We start from the raw sequence: 17296 nt of genomic DNA, 5'->3' as shown, positions 1-17296 counted from the left end.
CTAAAGGTGCACAGCAGAATTGGACTGACTTCTTTTTTCCATTGGCAGGCTCCTTAGTTATCAGGGAACTGAAGAGGAAGTCCCACCCAAAACAAGAGGGAAGTTTGGGGCTGATACCTGCTACATAAGAAAATTAATAACTTTTTTCTTGGAGAGTGAGGTAAGGAAAATGTAGATTGTGATAGACAAAGAGAGGAGGGAGGAGCCTTTTCAAACCAGTGCAGCTGGCTGAGAGTTGGTATTGAGGTGCTGCTGGAAGTTGGAGGGAGAAGTGGGTGAGTAGGAAGGAGACTTCCTTTTGAAAGGTCTCTTTGGTTGCATGCTCAGAACTGTTGATCTTAGAACTTGATACTTTCTCAACTCTAGGATGAGCTTCAGTAAAGTAAATCTGTACACGTGTGTTTGGTTGTACCACGCCTCTTATTCTACAGCTGTATCAGTGCAGAGAGGGGGTGTTGAACTGGCTTTCTGAAAAAACTGGGACTGCTCAGCCAGGGATAGCAACTAAAGTGTAACTCTTTTCAAGCTCTTGAATGGGAATGGGCATTTTAGGTGTTACAAACAGCAATCAAATAGCGATATTCAGGACAGCTTTGGGGAGACTAGTCTTTTTAGGAAATCTTTCTTCTGTCCTTTAAGTAACTCTTTTTCTCTTAAAAGCAGCAAAGAATCCTGTGGCACCTTATAGACTAACAGACGTTTTGCAGCATGAGCTTTCGTGGGTGAATGCCCACTTTGTCTCTTGCATCCGACGAAGTGGGCATTCACCCACGAAAGCTCATGCTGCAAAACGTCTGTTAGTCTATAAGGTGCCACAGGATTCTTTGCTGCTTTTACAGAACCAGACTAACACGGCTACCCCTCTGATATCTTTTTCTCTTATGATGTTCCCCATATATCAAACTGAAGAATTATTATTTAGTTTGGGTCTAGTCAAAAAATACACACATTGAAAAAAATATATACACATGTACGGTTCTATAATGAGAGAAAGAGGGTGAAATATGTAATAAGCTGTATTCACATTTCAGTAAACGTTTGATTCTGTAGGCTTATGTTTTTAATCCCTAGCTACATAAACACGTCACGTACCTTGTAGACAGCCTGTGGGATTGGGCAGGCAGTTTGCTGAAGGACTGGGAGTGCATGACCACTCTTTTATTGGAAACTGCTGAAGAAGAAGGTAGGTGAGCTAAAACCTTAGTGTTGCCCAAATTACTCATTTTATTTACTAGAAGAAACTTCCTTCACTTTGAACTATAGCAAGGTCACTTGGAGAGCCTCTTGGTTGCACAGAGCCACCAAACAGTTTTGGCTCAGTGTCCTGCCATGACTCAATGCCCTCAAATATTGATGCAGTATTCCTATGAAAACCTGGGGAAACACTATCCACCACTTATGCCCTAAATATTTATGCCTCTCAGTGACTCCTCCCTCCTATCTTCTTTCTCCCTCCTTCCTGCCTGTCTGCTGGGGGCCAGAGGGTGAAGAATGTTTCTTCTCTTTCTCTCTCGGCTACTCAGAGGGTGAAGAAGGGATTCCAGGGGCCGCAGTGTGTTTGTTCTGTACTATTTCTGCCTCAACAGTCAGGTGTGTGTCAGGCAGCTTTGGGAGCACTGTGGTGAATGGTTCTCTACTTGCTGGAGGAGAGAATCTCCAGTAACATCCCTGGATTGCAAAAGAGGCACATATAGGGCCCTGTGTTGCTATATGTGGTTCTAGAGTCACATTCTGCTAAAGGTTCCCCAGAAGATGAGCCTCAGGTCTGGTGGAAGAGGATGAAATTTCATTGGAGTTAGGTCTGAATTTGGCCTGTTCTCTTCTGGGGAAATGTCATTTCTGCGACACTGAACCTGTTGCTTTATTTGGCAAATGCAGTGAGATCCACTCATAACAAACTTAGGAAAATTAATTTTATTCTAAAGTAAATTAAAAATTCCAAATAGTTTCTGTGAATCACAATGTGTGTATTGTAGCTGTGGTTGTAGTGAATCACACCGAATAACTTCACTACAAGGTGAGAAGAAAAAAGAATTCACTACACGAAGGTTCCTTTGTATTCAGAAATCTTAATCTATGTTTTACATTTCAAGGGGCATATTGGTTTTCATGGCCGAGTTAAGGAACCTAAATGCGCCGATCTCATTGAAACAGAGTAGCGTGGAGCTGATATTCACCACTGGAAAGGAAGATGCTGAATTGAATTTAATGCCACTTTCAGAAATCAAATATGTTAGAGGGTTTAGTTTTATGTAGAAAATCCCTTGAACACTGTTTATTGTGGCAGAACTAGAGGCAGTTCTTTGCTGTGGGATCAAAGCACATAGGCCTAGATTTTTAAAGACATTTTTAGGAACCTATCTCCCAATGGTGCCATAGAAGAAATAGTTGCTTTTTTTACTCTGTATAACAGAAAATAATTTCAGTTCCCATTCAGGTTGGACTTAGCAAACTTCCAGCAGTTTTAGTTTCAACAGTATCTCTCTCCCTGCCCCTTCAAAGTTGTTTAGAGGAATGAGTCAACTGTCCTCATTAGTCATCCCTGCATCTTCACTTTTCTTTTGTGAGACACTGAAGAGATGATGATTTGCTTACAGCATTGAGTGATGCCCAGGAAAGCGCCCTCATTGAAATAATCTTAGTGACCGTTCGAGAAGCCGCTGAAGGTCACCCTCCTGTGGGCAGAGGAGCAGCCAAGAAGGTCAGTGGGTTTTATTCTGATATATTTATTATGTTGCAATCAAAATGGTCCTCCCTACGTGCTCTGCCAAAAGCACTTTCCTAGCCACAGGTACGTCGGCAGAAAGAGAGCAGCATTTTTTTTTTACAAGACAAACACGATGCCTTTTGACCTTCAGACAAAACATCTTATCAGTGGATATTGAATGAGATGAGCTTTTAGAGGAAGCTCAGCTCTGTGGAAGCATGCTAACGACACACAGCGACCATTTTATCCATCAGTAGATGTCGTTATAAAGCAGCCTACATCCAAACAGTACTCTGGTTGTTCAACATTAACTCAAGTATTTTATTTAAAAAAAAAAAAAAGGGATGGAAGGGAGAGAAATCCCATGGGGGGGGAAAATCTTTGCCTTAGCCTGGTGGTTTGTGTTAGTTAAAGGTATATTAATATGCAAAGTTAACCTTGGGGTAGGTGTAAAATTCCAACCAACTCCAAGAGTATTTTATTACTGAAGCAGAATGCTTTGTCTGTAGATCCTGTCAGCGAAAGAGAAGAAAATACAATTGGAAGATTGTACCAAAATTACTGAGCACTTTATTGTGGTGCTTCCTCAGCTCTTGGCAAAGGTAACTAGCAGCTGTTCCATGAGCGCCTGTTAAATATTTCATTAAAATTCCTGCAGCACACTCATATCCTGTTTTCCTCTGCAGTATTCAGCAGATGCTGAAAAAGTGGCGAACCTCCTGCAAATTCCCCAGTATTATGATTTAGATGTTTACAGTACTGGACGTCTGGAGAAGGTGAATAGGAATTGGGGCAGTTGGATGTGTGTGAAATATAACAAATTTATGAGACAATTTACAGTGAGACCTTGTTACAGCCAGGAGACTGTTGGGACATGAAGAAATACTTATACCCTGTTTAAACCCTTCATATTTGAACTGAGGCCACCAGGGAAATGCTTTAACATTTGTCTGTATGGATATAGCAAGGTTGGCCTAAGGCCATGGTGGATAATGGTTTATGGCTTCGTGCAGGAGGCCCAGCTTTGGGAATAAACTACTTCTTGCTTCTTGACCTCTTGTTGGGTTGAGAGGAGGGGAGTTACAACATGTATCTAAGTTGGCATCTCCCAGCAGCTTACTGCAGAAAGAAGTTGCATTCTCATTGGAGACTGTCTCCCTTATCAGCTGCCGAGGGAGGGTAGTAACTGCAAAGAGAAGAATGGGGATAGTATATCTGTTTGTGGAGGAGGGGAATTCAGGAATGGAAGGATGAAATCCTTGAAATAGCAAAGCCCATACGTAAATGGAGTGGATTGCTCAAATTAACCCCCCTGTAAATATCCATAACAGGGCAAGGGAAAAATCATATCCATGTACTTCCAGCACAAAAAATTAGCTGAGGGGGCGATAAAGCAGTAGCAATTTGGCAGAAATGGGCTGTTATCTGTTTCTGTTTGTGTAACAATCCTGTCAGTGGCCCAGTGATGGGAATAAGCCCACCACAGAACGATGGGAGCTCTGAAACATGCTGCATCTTTGTTACTGCAGCAGGCAGCCTTGGGTCTAGAGGGCCCTTTCTTTGCCCTCTTCCCCCTCAGCCTCGTCTACTGTTATTATTTAGAGTCATGTGTATTGCTAGACTTGGGGCTGAAATAGGTAATTAAGGTTTTAGGAAGATATTAAGATATATAACTATACATCCAAAATGATGGGATCTAAATTAGCTGTTGCCACTCAAGAAAGAGATCTTGGAGTCACTGTGGATAGTTCTCTGAAAACATCCATTCAATGTGCAGCAGCTGTCAACAAAGCTAATAGAATGTTAGGGGAATGAAAGGGATCGAAAATAAGACAGAAAATACCTTAATGCCTCTATATAGGTCCAGGATACACACATATCTTTAATACTATGTGCAGTTCTGGTCACCCCATCTCAAAAAAGATGTATTAGAATTGGAAAAAGTATGGAGAAGAGCAGCAAAAATGATTAGGGGGATGGAACAGCTTCCATATGAGGAGAGATTAAAAAAACTGGGATTGTTTAGCTTAGAAAAGATATGACGTGCAGAGGTGGGATATAATAATGGTCTATAAAATCTTGACTGGTGTGGAGAAAATTAACAGGGAGTGTTATTTACACTGGGGGGGGGGTCACTTCATGAAACTACTAGGCCTCAGGTTTAAAACGAACATAAGGAAGTGCTTCTTCATACAATACACAGTCAACCTATGGAATTTGTGGCCAGGGGATGTTGTGAAGGCCAAAAGTATAATTAGGTTAAAAAAAAAAGACAGATAAGGTGAGGGAGGAATAGTCCATTGTTGGCTCTTAGCCAAGATGGTCAGGGACGCAACCCCATGCTCTGGGTGTCCCTAAACCTCTGACTACCAGAAGCTGGACTGGATGACAGGGGATGGATTGCTGAATAATTGCTGTTCTATTCATTCCCTGTGAAGCATCTGGCACTGGCCACTGTTGGGTTAGATGGACCATTGGTCTGACTCGGTATAGCCGTTCTTATGTGACAGTAAAAAAAAGGTCTGTTATAAGACCTAGAGCAACAAACAAAATCTTGTCCTGTAATCCCTGCCTGTCCTCCCCAAACGGGCATTTATTTTGTTTTCAGTTGTGTAAAGTAAAAAGGCATAAACATAAATAGGCATAACTTTGACTTGACTGTATCATCATGATCACTTGCAGCACGTGGATGCTTTGCTGAGCGTGGTGAAAGGCATTGTAGCCGAACACTCTGACATGGATGTCCTCGAGGCTTGCTCCAGGATGTATTATGTCCTCTGCAATGAAGAACTGGCCATCCACAGGACGGCGGATCTTGCCAGAACTCAGCTGATAGATGAATTGGTGGACAAACTTAATAAGCTGCTGGATGACTCTTGGCATGAGGTGCGTATGACTGGAAGTAGAAATACATGAAACATTTCAAGATCAAAATGAAATAAATACAAGGGAGAGATGTGAAGACTGGTAATATACTGGTTTTTCTTTGCTTGGGGAGAGCAAAGCTTACAGAGGCAGTCTGAATACTCTGAAAGGGCTGTCTGTTTACATTTTAAAGGAGTGAAAATTGTGTTCTGGCAGGAAGAAGGGGAAGAGAAGGGATGGTATAGTCTATGGCACTACGGAATGGGATTTCTGGGCATGCACTATCATGTGGATTCTTATGTCCGGAGCACCAATGGATAATCTAGCCCTGAGCTACAGAGGGTTAATGTTGCTATTTGAAAATGCCCATCTAAGCGCTAATGAGAAGCACTAGGTGGATCTGTTAGATATAGAGTATTTTAGAGGAGGTATAATTCTACATTTGTACATATTGGCAGTAATCAAAAAGCTCTTTATAACTTTGCTACTGTTTTGAGGTTCTTTTTAAAGATAATTCTGTAGGTATTATTAGATTACATTAAAGTAGCTTTTGTGACTTGAAAGTAGCTTTTGCTTTTTGGAAGGAGGACTGCTGTCTCTCTCTCCAAGTTTTTCATTAGTTCTCAAAAGCAGAAACAGCCGGTGGAGATATGAATAGCTTGCTGGCTGATTTCAACAACAGGAGCCTGTAGCTGATGAACTGTGCCGTTGCTAACAGGTGTCCCATAGTATGGGAGTTCAGACAAGTGGATTTTTATTGGGAGCTGGGATACTGTAAATGTGTCAGGCCAAAAAAAACCACACTGGATTAATTTTGGTAGTTTAAATAGACATCTATTCCCATGTGTGAGTATTTTTTTAAATTAGAAATAAGCTTTTAAGAGGTCGACTGGGGTTCTTGAACACTTGTGTAGTGTGGACCACAGCTAAATAAAGAGGTTGTCTCATGGAACCCCTCTCTTCTAATTCTTTATTGGAAGGAGTACCTCATTTGCCATTTGTGATTCTGTTGTATCCTTGTGGAAACTACAGCAATTGCATATATGGGCAAGTAATATTAGGAAAGTATTTAATGTATTTTTAGCTGTCTTTGTGACTTGGCAGCTGAAAACAAGAAAAGCCAGCACCATGTGAGCAGCTAGCTCTCTGCAGACCACAAGCAGGTGCTTGATGGGTCAACAGTGACCACACACCACAACGTGAGAACGTCTGCATTAGACTGCTTTGTAGTTTTTATTACCAAGATGCTAGAGGCAGCTGTGGGGTCTTCAGTTATGAGGATGTTATAATGTGAGAGCAGCAGCATGGCATTTCCCAGACATATAACTTCTTTCCATCCCATGTACATTATTCTTTATCTTAGAGAGGGGTCTAGGGAACATAGCCGAGGGGTAAATGGTTCCCGAAACTGGGACAAAGTCTAATTCAAGCCTGTGGTTAGTAGAGGAGCTAGCAGCTGGCCCACAACACCTCTGTTCATTCTGTTCTCTTTCCTAACTCATGTGATTTAGGGAGAAGGTCTTTGCACAGATGAAGAAGGAGTTTGCCGAATATATTCCACTTTGAGAAGAATAGCAGCTTTTCATAAGTGAGATGTTTGTTTACATGATTACTGCCTTCCTCTCCTATACCGTTAGCATACTGTAACCTCACTGAACTGCTATAAAAGCAGGAATTGCTGTTAGTTGACTGGCTAATCAAGTTTACATAAAAGAATCAAAATAGTCACTAGGTGTGATGTTTGTGCATAGAACGGTCCGGTGGAATTCCTTTTATCACAAGTACTTTTTCCTGTCAGTTTCTAGACTCTCCTAAATGTTGGCAGGCTTTCTGAGCAGAGAGTTCTTTTTGAACTTACTAGTAGGGCTTGAGTGGCAGTGATGAAGTCAATCAGAGGTCTGCACATGGACTGCTTACGGGATTGGGATATCACTGTCTGCATATAGGCCCTTTTCTTTGGGCTGTTTCTGTGTCCTCCCTCTTAGCTGGATACTATTTGAGACACCTTAGTGTCGAGACTGGCAATCAGTGTGTAGGGTAAGAGCACTATGTTTGATAGCAGGCACAATATGTTAACTCTAATTTGTCAGGTCTCCATCTCTCAAAGAGCAAGTCTCTGAAGCCCTGCTCTCATGTAGTGCAGAGTCTCTTGCTTGCTCACTAGTGGCCCAGTTCTGCAACCCTTACATACCTTGAATAGGATCTTACCAATGACTTTATTGAGACTCCTCATCAAGTAAGATACTACTGAGTGTGGCAGAATAGGGCCATGGGTTAGGAGTAGCTTTCCCTTCATCTTGCATTGCTGAGATTCTCTGTTGCTCCAAATACTGTTTAAGGCATGAATCCTGAGATCTCTTTTTGGAAGTACAATATAACCTCAGAGTTACGAACACCTCAGGAATGGAGGTTGTTCATAACTCTGAAATGTTCATAACTCTGAACAAAATGTTATGGTGGTTCTTTCAAAAGTTTACAACTGAACATTGACTTAATACAGCTTTGGAGTCCGGTGGCACCTTAAAGACTAACAGATTTAACTAACATGGCTACCCCCTGATACCTAATACAGCTCTGAAGCTTTATTATGCAGAAAAAGAATGCTGCTTTCCCTTTATTTCTTTAGTAGTTTATGTTTAACACAGAACTGTACTGTATTTGCTTTTTGGCTTTTGTCTCTGCTGCTGCCTGAGGGTGTACTTCCAGTTCCAAATGAGTTGTGTGGTTGACTGGTCAGTTCATAACTCTGAGCTTCTACTGGATGAGTGTTTAGAGAGAGCATTCCTGGTTTGTGTGGAAAAAGTGTCGAAGTTCAGTTTCCTTCTGCATATTCTCATTCCTTTGGCTCACACAAGTTGCATTTTTTGTAGTAGGAACAAGATTCTGTGATAACTACTGAAACAATAGGCTAAAGGCTAAAACTAATATTAGGCCATAGTAAACTGTATTTCCCTTTTTCTATCTATACTGGAAGATTTCAGGTATCTCTTCTTAGCATATTTCATTGTAGAGGAAACAAATCATGACCAGCTTTAACATTTATCATCAAACATTAGGAAGATCCTTGTGCTTTACCTGCCAACATAGAGTCGGCATAGATGGAGGTCGTTTATTTCCAAATTAACTATATGGATCATAGGGCACAAATGGATCCAGCACATGCAAAACTGGTTTAATTTTTGTGTGGAGTGTTTGTCAATTAGTTTTCACTGAAAGTCATTGATATCCATTAGATGCTGGCAAAAAGATTATACATTTTACTTTTTATATTTGTAGGTGAGATTTTTCTTACTTCCCCTAATAAATTCAGGTATCACTGTGAAGGTAATCAGCCTCTCTTCACCAAATAAAAGTATAATCTTTTTGGTAGCTGTGATCATTTCTTTAGGAACAGGTTGCATGTAGGGAGAAATGGGACTGTTAAAAACAGTAGCTTTTATCTCTTCTCTTTATGATTATTTTAGCGTGGTATTTCATTTCCTTTTTGACTGGCAGTGCTCACAATCTCACCAAATGGAATCTCTATGGGAAGACTTCAAAGCTGCTGGTTTTTGAGATGGAGTATGGGAGTTTACCTGTTCAGGTAAATTGATGATACTGAGCACTAATAAAGCATTTATTCTATCCAAGTACTTTACAATCATTTACTGAACCTTACATTAGAGCCCTGCATGGGACTATTTTTTAATCTTGCTCCTGTCCCACCCCACAATATCCACTTTCACCCACTCGCACATTGTTTCTTGCATTTTTATCCTGCTCACACCTGCAAAAGCCTTAGATCCTGCAAATCCCACAAGAGAGAGAGACTCCTCCATGCTACTAAAATAAACCCCCAACACAACAAAAGAAAATGGTCGGTTAATATATTGTGTATAGATAAACAGAATTCAGACACAGTTTTTACCACTAAAAGTATCTTGCTTAAAGCATGTAAAAATACTTTAACTCCTGTTATAATAGACACCAAATCTTTCTATCCCTCACTTAAATTTAAGTATTGAAACCTTTACTTAAAAAAAACAAAACAAACAACTTGCTTTACATTGGTGAAATTCCATTTATGACAAACTGACAAGAGATTTAGTATTTTCTCACAAATTACTGCAGTCTGTTTTTTTCCCCACCCAATCCCACCCACAACAAGATATATTTTACCTGCTCCTGTTATTGTGGCAGCAGGTCCTGTGGGACCCATGGGATCCCAGTCCCGCTTCAGGGTTCTATCTTACAACAGCACCCTGTGAGGGAGATGGATGTAGTTATTCCCATTCCACAGCTTGGGAAACTGAGAAACAGAGAGCCAACTTCATCTCTGGTATAACCCTGTTGAAGTCAGTGGAATTAGGACATGGATTAATTTAATGCAAAGATTGTCCAATGCTGTTATTGTCTGAGTCTGGATTAGCTGTTTGCTTAGAATCAGAGACAGGATTTCTCTTTCTCAAATGTGCAATGTCGCGCTGAACAAAGAACAAATAATCCAGGGATTTCCTTGTCACTCGCAGATTGAATTTAACCAGAAGTGAAACTATTTCAGACCTGTTACTTGCAAAAATTACTATAGTGAAGCCAATTTGCTTATTAACTATAGTTAAGGCTACGAGTTTGTCATGGAGGTCATGGATTCCGTGACTTTCCGGAACCTCTGTGACTTCTGCAGTGGTTGGTGCGGCTGGCCAGGGGGCTGCCTGAGCAGTCGGGGCAGTCCCTGGCCCAGCTGCACTGGCCACTGCTGGGGCAGTCTCAGGCCACCACGCCCCTCTCCCCCAGCAGCAGCAGGAGTTTGGGTGTGAGGGGGGGCTCAGGGCTGGGGATTGGGGCATGGGTGAGGGCTCTGGGTGGCGCTTACCTCGGCGAGGCTCCCTAGAAGTGACAACATCCGTCCTTGGCAGAGGTGCAGCCAGGGGGCTCTGCATGCTGCCTCTGTCTGCAGGCATCACCCATGAACCTCTCATTGGCTGTGGCTCCCAGCCAATGGGAACAGCGGTGCCAGTGCTCAGGCCGGAGGCAGCGTGCAGAGCTGCCTGGCACGTCTCTGCCTAGGAGCAGAGGGAGAGGGATGTCGCTGCTTCCAGAGAGGTGCGGAGCCAGGTAGGGAGCCTGCCAGCGCCTCCAACCCCCACCCCCAGCACCAGAGGGGGTCCTGGGCTGCACCCCCCATACCTGAGGGGGTTACGGGCTGCCCCTCCCAGCACTTGCGGGGGTCCCGGGCTGCACCCCCGAGCACCCGTGGCGCCCCCGCAGTTCCCCTCCCTCGCAAGATTTAGTCAGGGCGATATAGTACAAGTCATGGACAGATCACCGGCCATGAATTTTTGTTTACTGCCCATGACCGGTCTATGACCTTTACTAAAAATACCCCTGACTAAAAGGTGGCCTTAACTATTGTCTAAACTACAAACCTCAAGCTGTCTGTTCAGCTTTAATGCTGCTGGAGGTAGAAATACTGCTCAGCATTACAGGCTGATAGCCTCCACTGGCCATGATTACCTAGTGCAAGTTTAACAAAGCACTTAAGCGTGTGCTTAGTCTGCATTGAAGTCAATGAGCCTTAATGCTTTACTGAATCAGGAACTTAATCCAGAGACAAAGGTTCTGAGGAAGTCATGCTTAGTTGCCTGCAAACCTCCTGAATCTGGTTTTGGGATCTAAATGTCTCATGCTGCAGAAATACTTGTACAAGCAGCATACAGAATATGAGATGTTGATTCTTTGCTTTCACTACAAAGCCTTTCACATTATTAAAAGATATGTACTTTTATTTGCAGATGATCCTACCAGCTCTACAGTGCACATACTTTGCTCTCTTATGGCAGCTAGCTTCAGTTGTGGAGAGGTCATCTTCCAAGGTTGGCCAGTGCAAATAATTCTGAAACCAAGTGGTGCACTTTAAAGGTTCACATTCACTTGCGTCCTTTGATGCCTGGGAGAGACAAGCTTTCCCAAAATGATGCTGTGAACATTTTGTTGGAGAAACCAAAGTAGGATTAGGCATTTATCTCTTCTGAGTTTTAATATTGGAGACTTTTTAAAATCTCCGTAAGGGCATAATTAAATTAAACAAGTGCTCATCTGTGTTCAGTGCAAAGTTCCGTGCTTCTGAATCCTGACATATGGTGGAGACAAGGATTGCTTGCTAAACAAAAAACAGTGAAAATACAATATTCAATGAAAACCCTTAGAATTCAGTCTTTACATATATTTGTTTGTGTTTAGTGCACTATGGTATGCATGAAGAATGCCCAGGGAAAGTGTTAGGCAATCTGACCATCACTTTTCTGTTATAATTATTATTTACACAGCACCAAAAGCATGCTAACCATTTCATAGGGTGTTTTAGTTTTAAATTACAAGAATGAGAACTCTCCTACATTTTGATCCATATGCAAATAAAAACAACGGTGTAGTTTCTCTATATAGAGATTTCTGGTTACACTGAGTATTGCTGCTTTCTTCAGTCTGTCCTCTTCCTCTTTTGTGTCCCTGTATATAGAAGATACTGACATGGAACTGGCATCTTTTGATGTTTCAGAAGTGATAGAAGGGTGCTAACCATTTAGAGACTGATTCAATAGATATACATGTCTTGGTGCTCTACTCCTGTCCTTGGCTAGGTGTCCATGCCCATCATTTGTCTAATCTTTGTTTTTTTTCCTTCATAAATTTTTAGGAGACTCTTTTGGCATTGAACAGAGAGTTGAGATTTTTCTGCCAGATTTGTGCGTGCTACCTCAGCCATAAAGATCAAGATTTAAGTGAAAAGGTGAGTGGCTCTGTAGGGGCTTGTTTGTTTAATGGTGTGTTTTGCTCACTCCTCCTTTAACTCCTTTTCTTCATTTATTTTGCTTTCTAAAAGTCTTATTTTAAAATAAGTGGTGTCCTTGTTAATGAACTACCACGGCGTGCTGTGCAAGGACTGGAATGCATCTGCATGGAGCCAGTTGAAGGACTGGGGGCTAAATCTGAGTTGCAGTGTTAATTAAAACTGAACTGAAAATGTAAATAAGATTTTTTTCTCCTCAACAATAACTTGTGCTAAATGCTACCACTAGTAAAATCCTTGAGCGGATGTAGCCAGCTCTTCATTAATAAAATATATTGTAAGGGTTTGCAAAATATTCTTAACTTTTACATGTAAAATAATGATAAGACTACTAAAATGCACAATGTAATATTACTTTCCTCCTCCCCCCACAACTTTCCCAGCCTCTGGGCTACAATGTAGGTCTCTGGCACTGAGGAGGGAAGAAACAGATGATGTCTAGAGGTTTGAGCACAGGACTGGATGCTAGGAACTCCTGAGTTCTAATTGCAGTTCTGCCATTGACTCCCTTAGTCTTTCCATCTGTAAAGCGGAGATAACAAAATTTACCTTGAAGAGGTGTTGTTGGGATGGATTAATATTTGTCAGGTGATTTGAAGACTAAATGTATTAACCTAATTATATAAACTGAGGTCACAGCATGGTACGTGCTGTGGTGTCACCCTGGATTGGGAGTTGGCAATCTGTGACTCAAGGAACCTTAAATGGGTGGTGGCAGAGGAAACAAAAGGTTGCTCTTTATGTTGCTGATGTGCTGTGAAGGCTCCTTCTACCATGGGTAGTTGGCAGGGCACTTTCAGCACATATTATTGAAGTAAATTGAATTTTCCTATTTGCATTTGCAGTTCTTTTAACAATCACTACACTCACCGTTGTTATGAGTGTATTTACGGCTCTCGTTTGTTTATAAATGCCTGAAAAAATGGGTTTAATTGCTGAGAATGTAACTTTGGTCTTGTAGAAATAATAGTTGATAATGGAGATGAAAAAATATCATTGTTCTGACAGCTTTTCCCCAAATTCCTAAATCCTCGTTTGGCATGTGTGTATGTTACAGGCCTTCATGATACTCTGTGATTTACTGATGATTGTGAGTCACCAATCTTCACGTGACGATGAAGCTGTAGGAGTCCTTCCCAGCGCATCCCTTCAGTCAAAAATGCTTTTGTTTATCCAGGATCATGTTTTCACAGAGGACAAAGAAGAAATCAAAGGTCAGCCACTGTCCTCAGCAAGGAAGTAAACTAACATTTTCTGATGTCATTCATCTGCAGCATTTGACATTGCCAGGCTGAGGGGCTGCTAATTTTTTTTATTTCTTTACAAATAGAGCTGTAGCATATAAATACAAACAAAATGGATCATTTAGTATACACAGATTTATGTCTGCTGTGGCTTTACCAGAGGAGGTATTGCTAATTGATTTTTATATGGAAGGGGCTGAGGTACATAGTACATTAATAGGTAGCACTGTAAAACCCTGAGATAGATTTTAATGGCTTAGAATTATTCTGTTAACCATGCTCCTGGAGGGATTTTAGGTGAGGAACTGTGGATTAGTTGATGTATAATAGTTCCAAGCCATCAAACTAGGGGTTAGTATATATTATTTGAATGAGTTTGATTTTGCAGAAAATATTATGGTATTTGCTGCTCTTCTATCATTTTCAAACAGATTTAGAACAGTAATGCAAATATTAGGTTATGTTGTGAATGGTTTTGAAAAGATGCTGCTAATTCTTTATGGCACCAAGAATGCGGCGATAGGACCTTGACAAATTGGAGAATTGGTCAGAAATCAACAAGATTAAATTCACTTAGGAAGGAAAAATCAAATGCACAACTACGAAATGGGTTATAAATGGCTAGGTTGTAGTACTGCTGAAAAGGATCTGGGGATTATAGTGGATCAGGCATTGGGGCCTGCAACAGGGCCAGTCTCTGGGCACCGTACTGAATGCAGCCGGCCTGTCGTAGGCTGCCTTGTTGGCTACACCACTTGATCAGTTGGAAGGGTCAGCAGACGAGCTCTTAAGCAACAGTTCAGTAGCTGCTCAAACCATTTGCCCACAACTGCGATATATAGCTCCTGCTCCCATCTTGATTTCAGTCCTGCTCCCGCCTTGTTCGCAGCCTTATTCCAGCCCTGCTTTTGCCTGGGACCCTGCCTTGGACCCAGCCTTGCCTCACTCCAGGTAACCCGGTTCTAACTCCTCTGATCCGATTTCTTACTGTAGTGTCTGACCTCTGACCCTAGGCACCGACAGCTGTTCTATCCATTAGGCCAGACTCCTGGTTGGACCACTAAGCATGCCCACCCACGCCCTGGTCACTGATGATAGTGGATCACAAATTGAGTAAGAGTTGTGAAAAAGGCTAATATCATTCCAAGGTGTATTAACAGGAGTGTTGTACCTAAGACATAGGAGGTAACTGTCCCGCTTTGCTCGGCACTGGGGAGGCCTCAGCTGGAGTACTGCGTCCATCTTTGGGCACCACACTTTAAGAAACATGCGGACAAACTGGAGAGAATCCAGAGGAGAGCAACAAAAATGATGAAAGGTTTAGACATCCTGACCTCTGAGGAAAGGTTGAAAAAACGGGGCATGTTTAGTCTTGAGAAAAGAAGACTAATAACAGTCTTCAGATACATTAAGGGCTGTTAAAAAGAGGACTGTGATCAGTTGTTCTCCATGAAGGTAGGACAAGAAGTAATTGGCTTAATCTGCAGCAAGGTAGATTTAGGTTAGCTAATAGGAAAATCTTCCTAACTATAAGGGTAGTTAAGGTCTGGAATAGGCTTCTAAGGGAGGTTGTGGAACCCCCTTATTGGAGGATTTTAGGAATAGGTTAGACAAACACCTCTCAGGGATGGTCTAGGTTTACTTGGTCTGCCTCAGTGCAGAGGGCTGGACTAGCTGACCTTTTGAGGTCCCTTCCAGGCCTACAGTTCTATGATACTCATCCAGCAACTTGCTCTGAGGAATTGAACATGCGGAGAAACATATTTTCAATTCCTCAGTCCTCCCAACAAAGGATCCCAACTTCCCCCTCCAAACTCACTGTCTTACTGTCTCCCCTACAATAAACTCAACAAACTCCTTCATCCAGGAGCGATTCCTTGTCTTTTCTCTCCCATGAGCCCATCTGCCTGTGTTATCTGGCAGCTGCCCAATGTCAGTTCTGACCCTGACAGTCATTTACTCCTGGTCAGCCTACCTGCCTCTCATTGGTTCCTAGGCCAAAGGCTGGGTTTGAGTGGCAGAAACAGGTCATGTGGGATTCCTAGGCCAGAGATCAGGGAAGCTTTCTGGCAGCGAGGAGGGAGAATTCACTCCAGGCAAGAGTCTAACCCTCCCAGGCTTTCCTTCTGCAGGTAACTCTCTCCAAGCACCTCCAGCAACCAGGCTGGCAAAAACCGTAAAAGCAATTGGTTCCCAAATTTATTATTATTTGTACTGAAGTAATCCTGGGGCCCCCAGTTATGGACCAGAACCCCATTGTGTTGGGCACTATACACGCAAAGAACAAAATGACCTGCCCTAGAGAGTTTACACGCTAAGTAAATGTCAAATGTCAGTGTTGATAACCACTTGGAAACTTGCAACTGAATTCTTCTCTCACAGGCTGTGCGTACTGGTTTGTTTATGTGGAGTTACTCATGCATTGAGTGCTGGGCGCTGGCATTGATTTATTTTAAGGAAAATATGTTGATATGGTTCGCTGGTCTTTTTCTGTCATATGTGTTTGGTTTTTGTTCTGTGTTCCGTGTTTTGGTCCTGTCCTACGGCTATAGCCAGGATCTTACAGGGAAATTCTGACTGGTAGAAATGTGAAATCCCTACAAAGATCAGAATAGAAAGGATATGCAGATGAGTAGCTTGCACTATCATCAGCTGTGAGCTTTTAAATGGAAATAAACCTATATCCTTTGGAAAGGATAGTGTCTGTTATTTAGAGAGTTGGCTGAACAGCTGAGTTTGTGTTATTCAGGTTAAAGTTGGCCTTAAAAATAAAATACATTGAGTAAAACGTTAGAACAAAGCCTTAGCATGCTTATTTCCCTAGACTTGACAGAAGAGGAGGAGAGGGAAAAGGAGAGCTACAAATTGAATGATTTGCACAGGAGGCGGAGTCTTCTTGCAGTCTATTGCAAGCTAATTGTGTTTACCGTGGTGGAGATGTCTGCGGCTGCTGAGATCTATAAGCACTATATGAAGGTAACACTTAGCCTTGAAAATGCATTTACGACATTAAAGTGACTCTAGTGCTTGTGAAGATGCTGGATTAGCAGCCTTGGAGGCCAGAGTCATCTGTTTATGCACAAAATGATTGCAGAAATGAACAGTAGCAGTGCAGGCTTCTCCTCAGTGCTCTGCTAATGTATCTCAGAGTAGAATGAATGATTACTAAGAGGATAATTTAGTTCCCCATTCATTAACTCTTTGGCTTCTGTACAGACTGCCAGAGAGGTGCCATTTGTGACGGTGACACTTGGTCACTAGGATCACTCTAAACTTGAGTGAAATGAGTGGTTTCAACAGCCATCAGCTGGTGATGACACTTGGTCTCCATGTGGCCAGGGCTGGGTGTGAATCAGTGGTTAGGTGTGAAAAGCTACATATTCTGTTTCCAACTCACAGATTCAGTCCTCCTGTCAGAATAATACTTAACTGTTTTTCATCCATAGATCTCACAGTACTTTACAAAGGAGCATACATAAAATTATTCTTGTGAAAACATGTACTAAAAGTTCTGTTTAGCAAGATACCTAGGATCTGGTATATTTTATGAATTGTTCAGTTTTCCTTAGCAGTTTCTGTTTTTCCTGTGTATCAGATGTGTACCCCAGGTATTGTGTATTCATAAAGCTGTAGTAAGGTAGTGATGTTTCTCTT

The 17296-nt window shown here is 41.9% G+C and overlaps 1 protein-coding gene across 1 annotated transcript in view; it reads left to right on the top strand.

Annotated features, from left to right (window-relative positions):
• Window positions 1-17296, top strand: part of LOC123363564 (cohesin subunit SA-2-like) — a 103471-nt gene that overhangs the window by 63612 nt on the left and 22563 nt on the right. Inside the window, exons 15-26 of the mRNA XM_045004689.1 lie at window positions 49-160; window positions 1072-1183; window positions 2598-2701; window positions 3217-3309; window positions 3394-3483; window positions 5390-5593; window positions 7084-7160; window positions 9068-9155; window positions 11344-11424; window positions 12246-12338; window positions 13456-13612; window positions 16467-16618. Coding sequence (XP_044860624.1) covers window positions 49-160; window positions 1072-1183; window positions 2598-2701; window positions 3217-3309; window positions 3394-3483; window positions 5390-5593; window positions 7084-7160; window positions 9068-9155; window positions 11344-11424; window positions 12246-12338; window positions 13456-13612; window positions 16467-16618 — 1363 coding nt within the window. The remainder of the gene's footprint in view (window positions 1-48; window positions 161-1071; window positions 1184-2597; window positions 2702-3216; window positions 3310-3393; window positions 3484-5389; window positions 5594-7083; window positions 7161-9067; window positions 9156-11343; window positions 11425-12245; window positions 12339-13455; window positions 13613-16466; window positions 16619-17296) is intronic.

The sequence above is a fragment of the Mauremys mutica genome, chromosome 1, assembly GCF_020497125.1.
Source record: "Mauremys mutica isolate MM-2020 ecotype Southern chromosome 1, ASM2049712v1, whole genome shotgun sequence".
In the NCBI taxonomy this organism is placed as follows: Eukaryota; Metazoa; Chordata; order Testudines; family Geoemydidae; genus Mauremys; species Mauremys mutica.
Note: the sequence above shows the minus strand (reverse complement) of the source record. Positions and strands in the feature narration are given on the sequence as shown.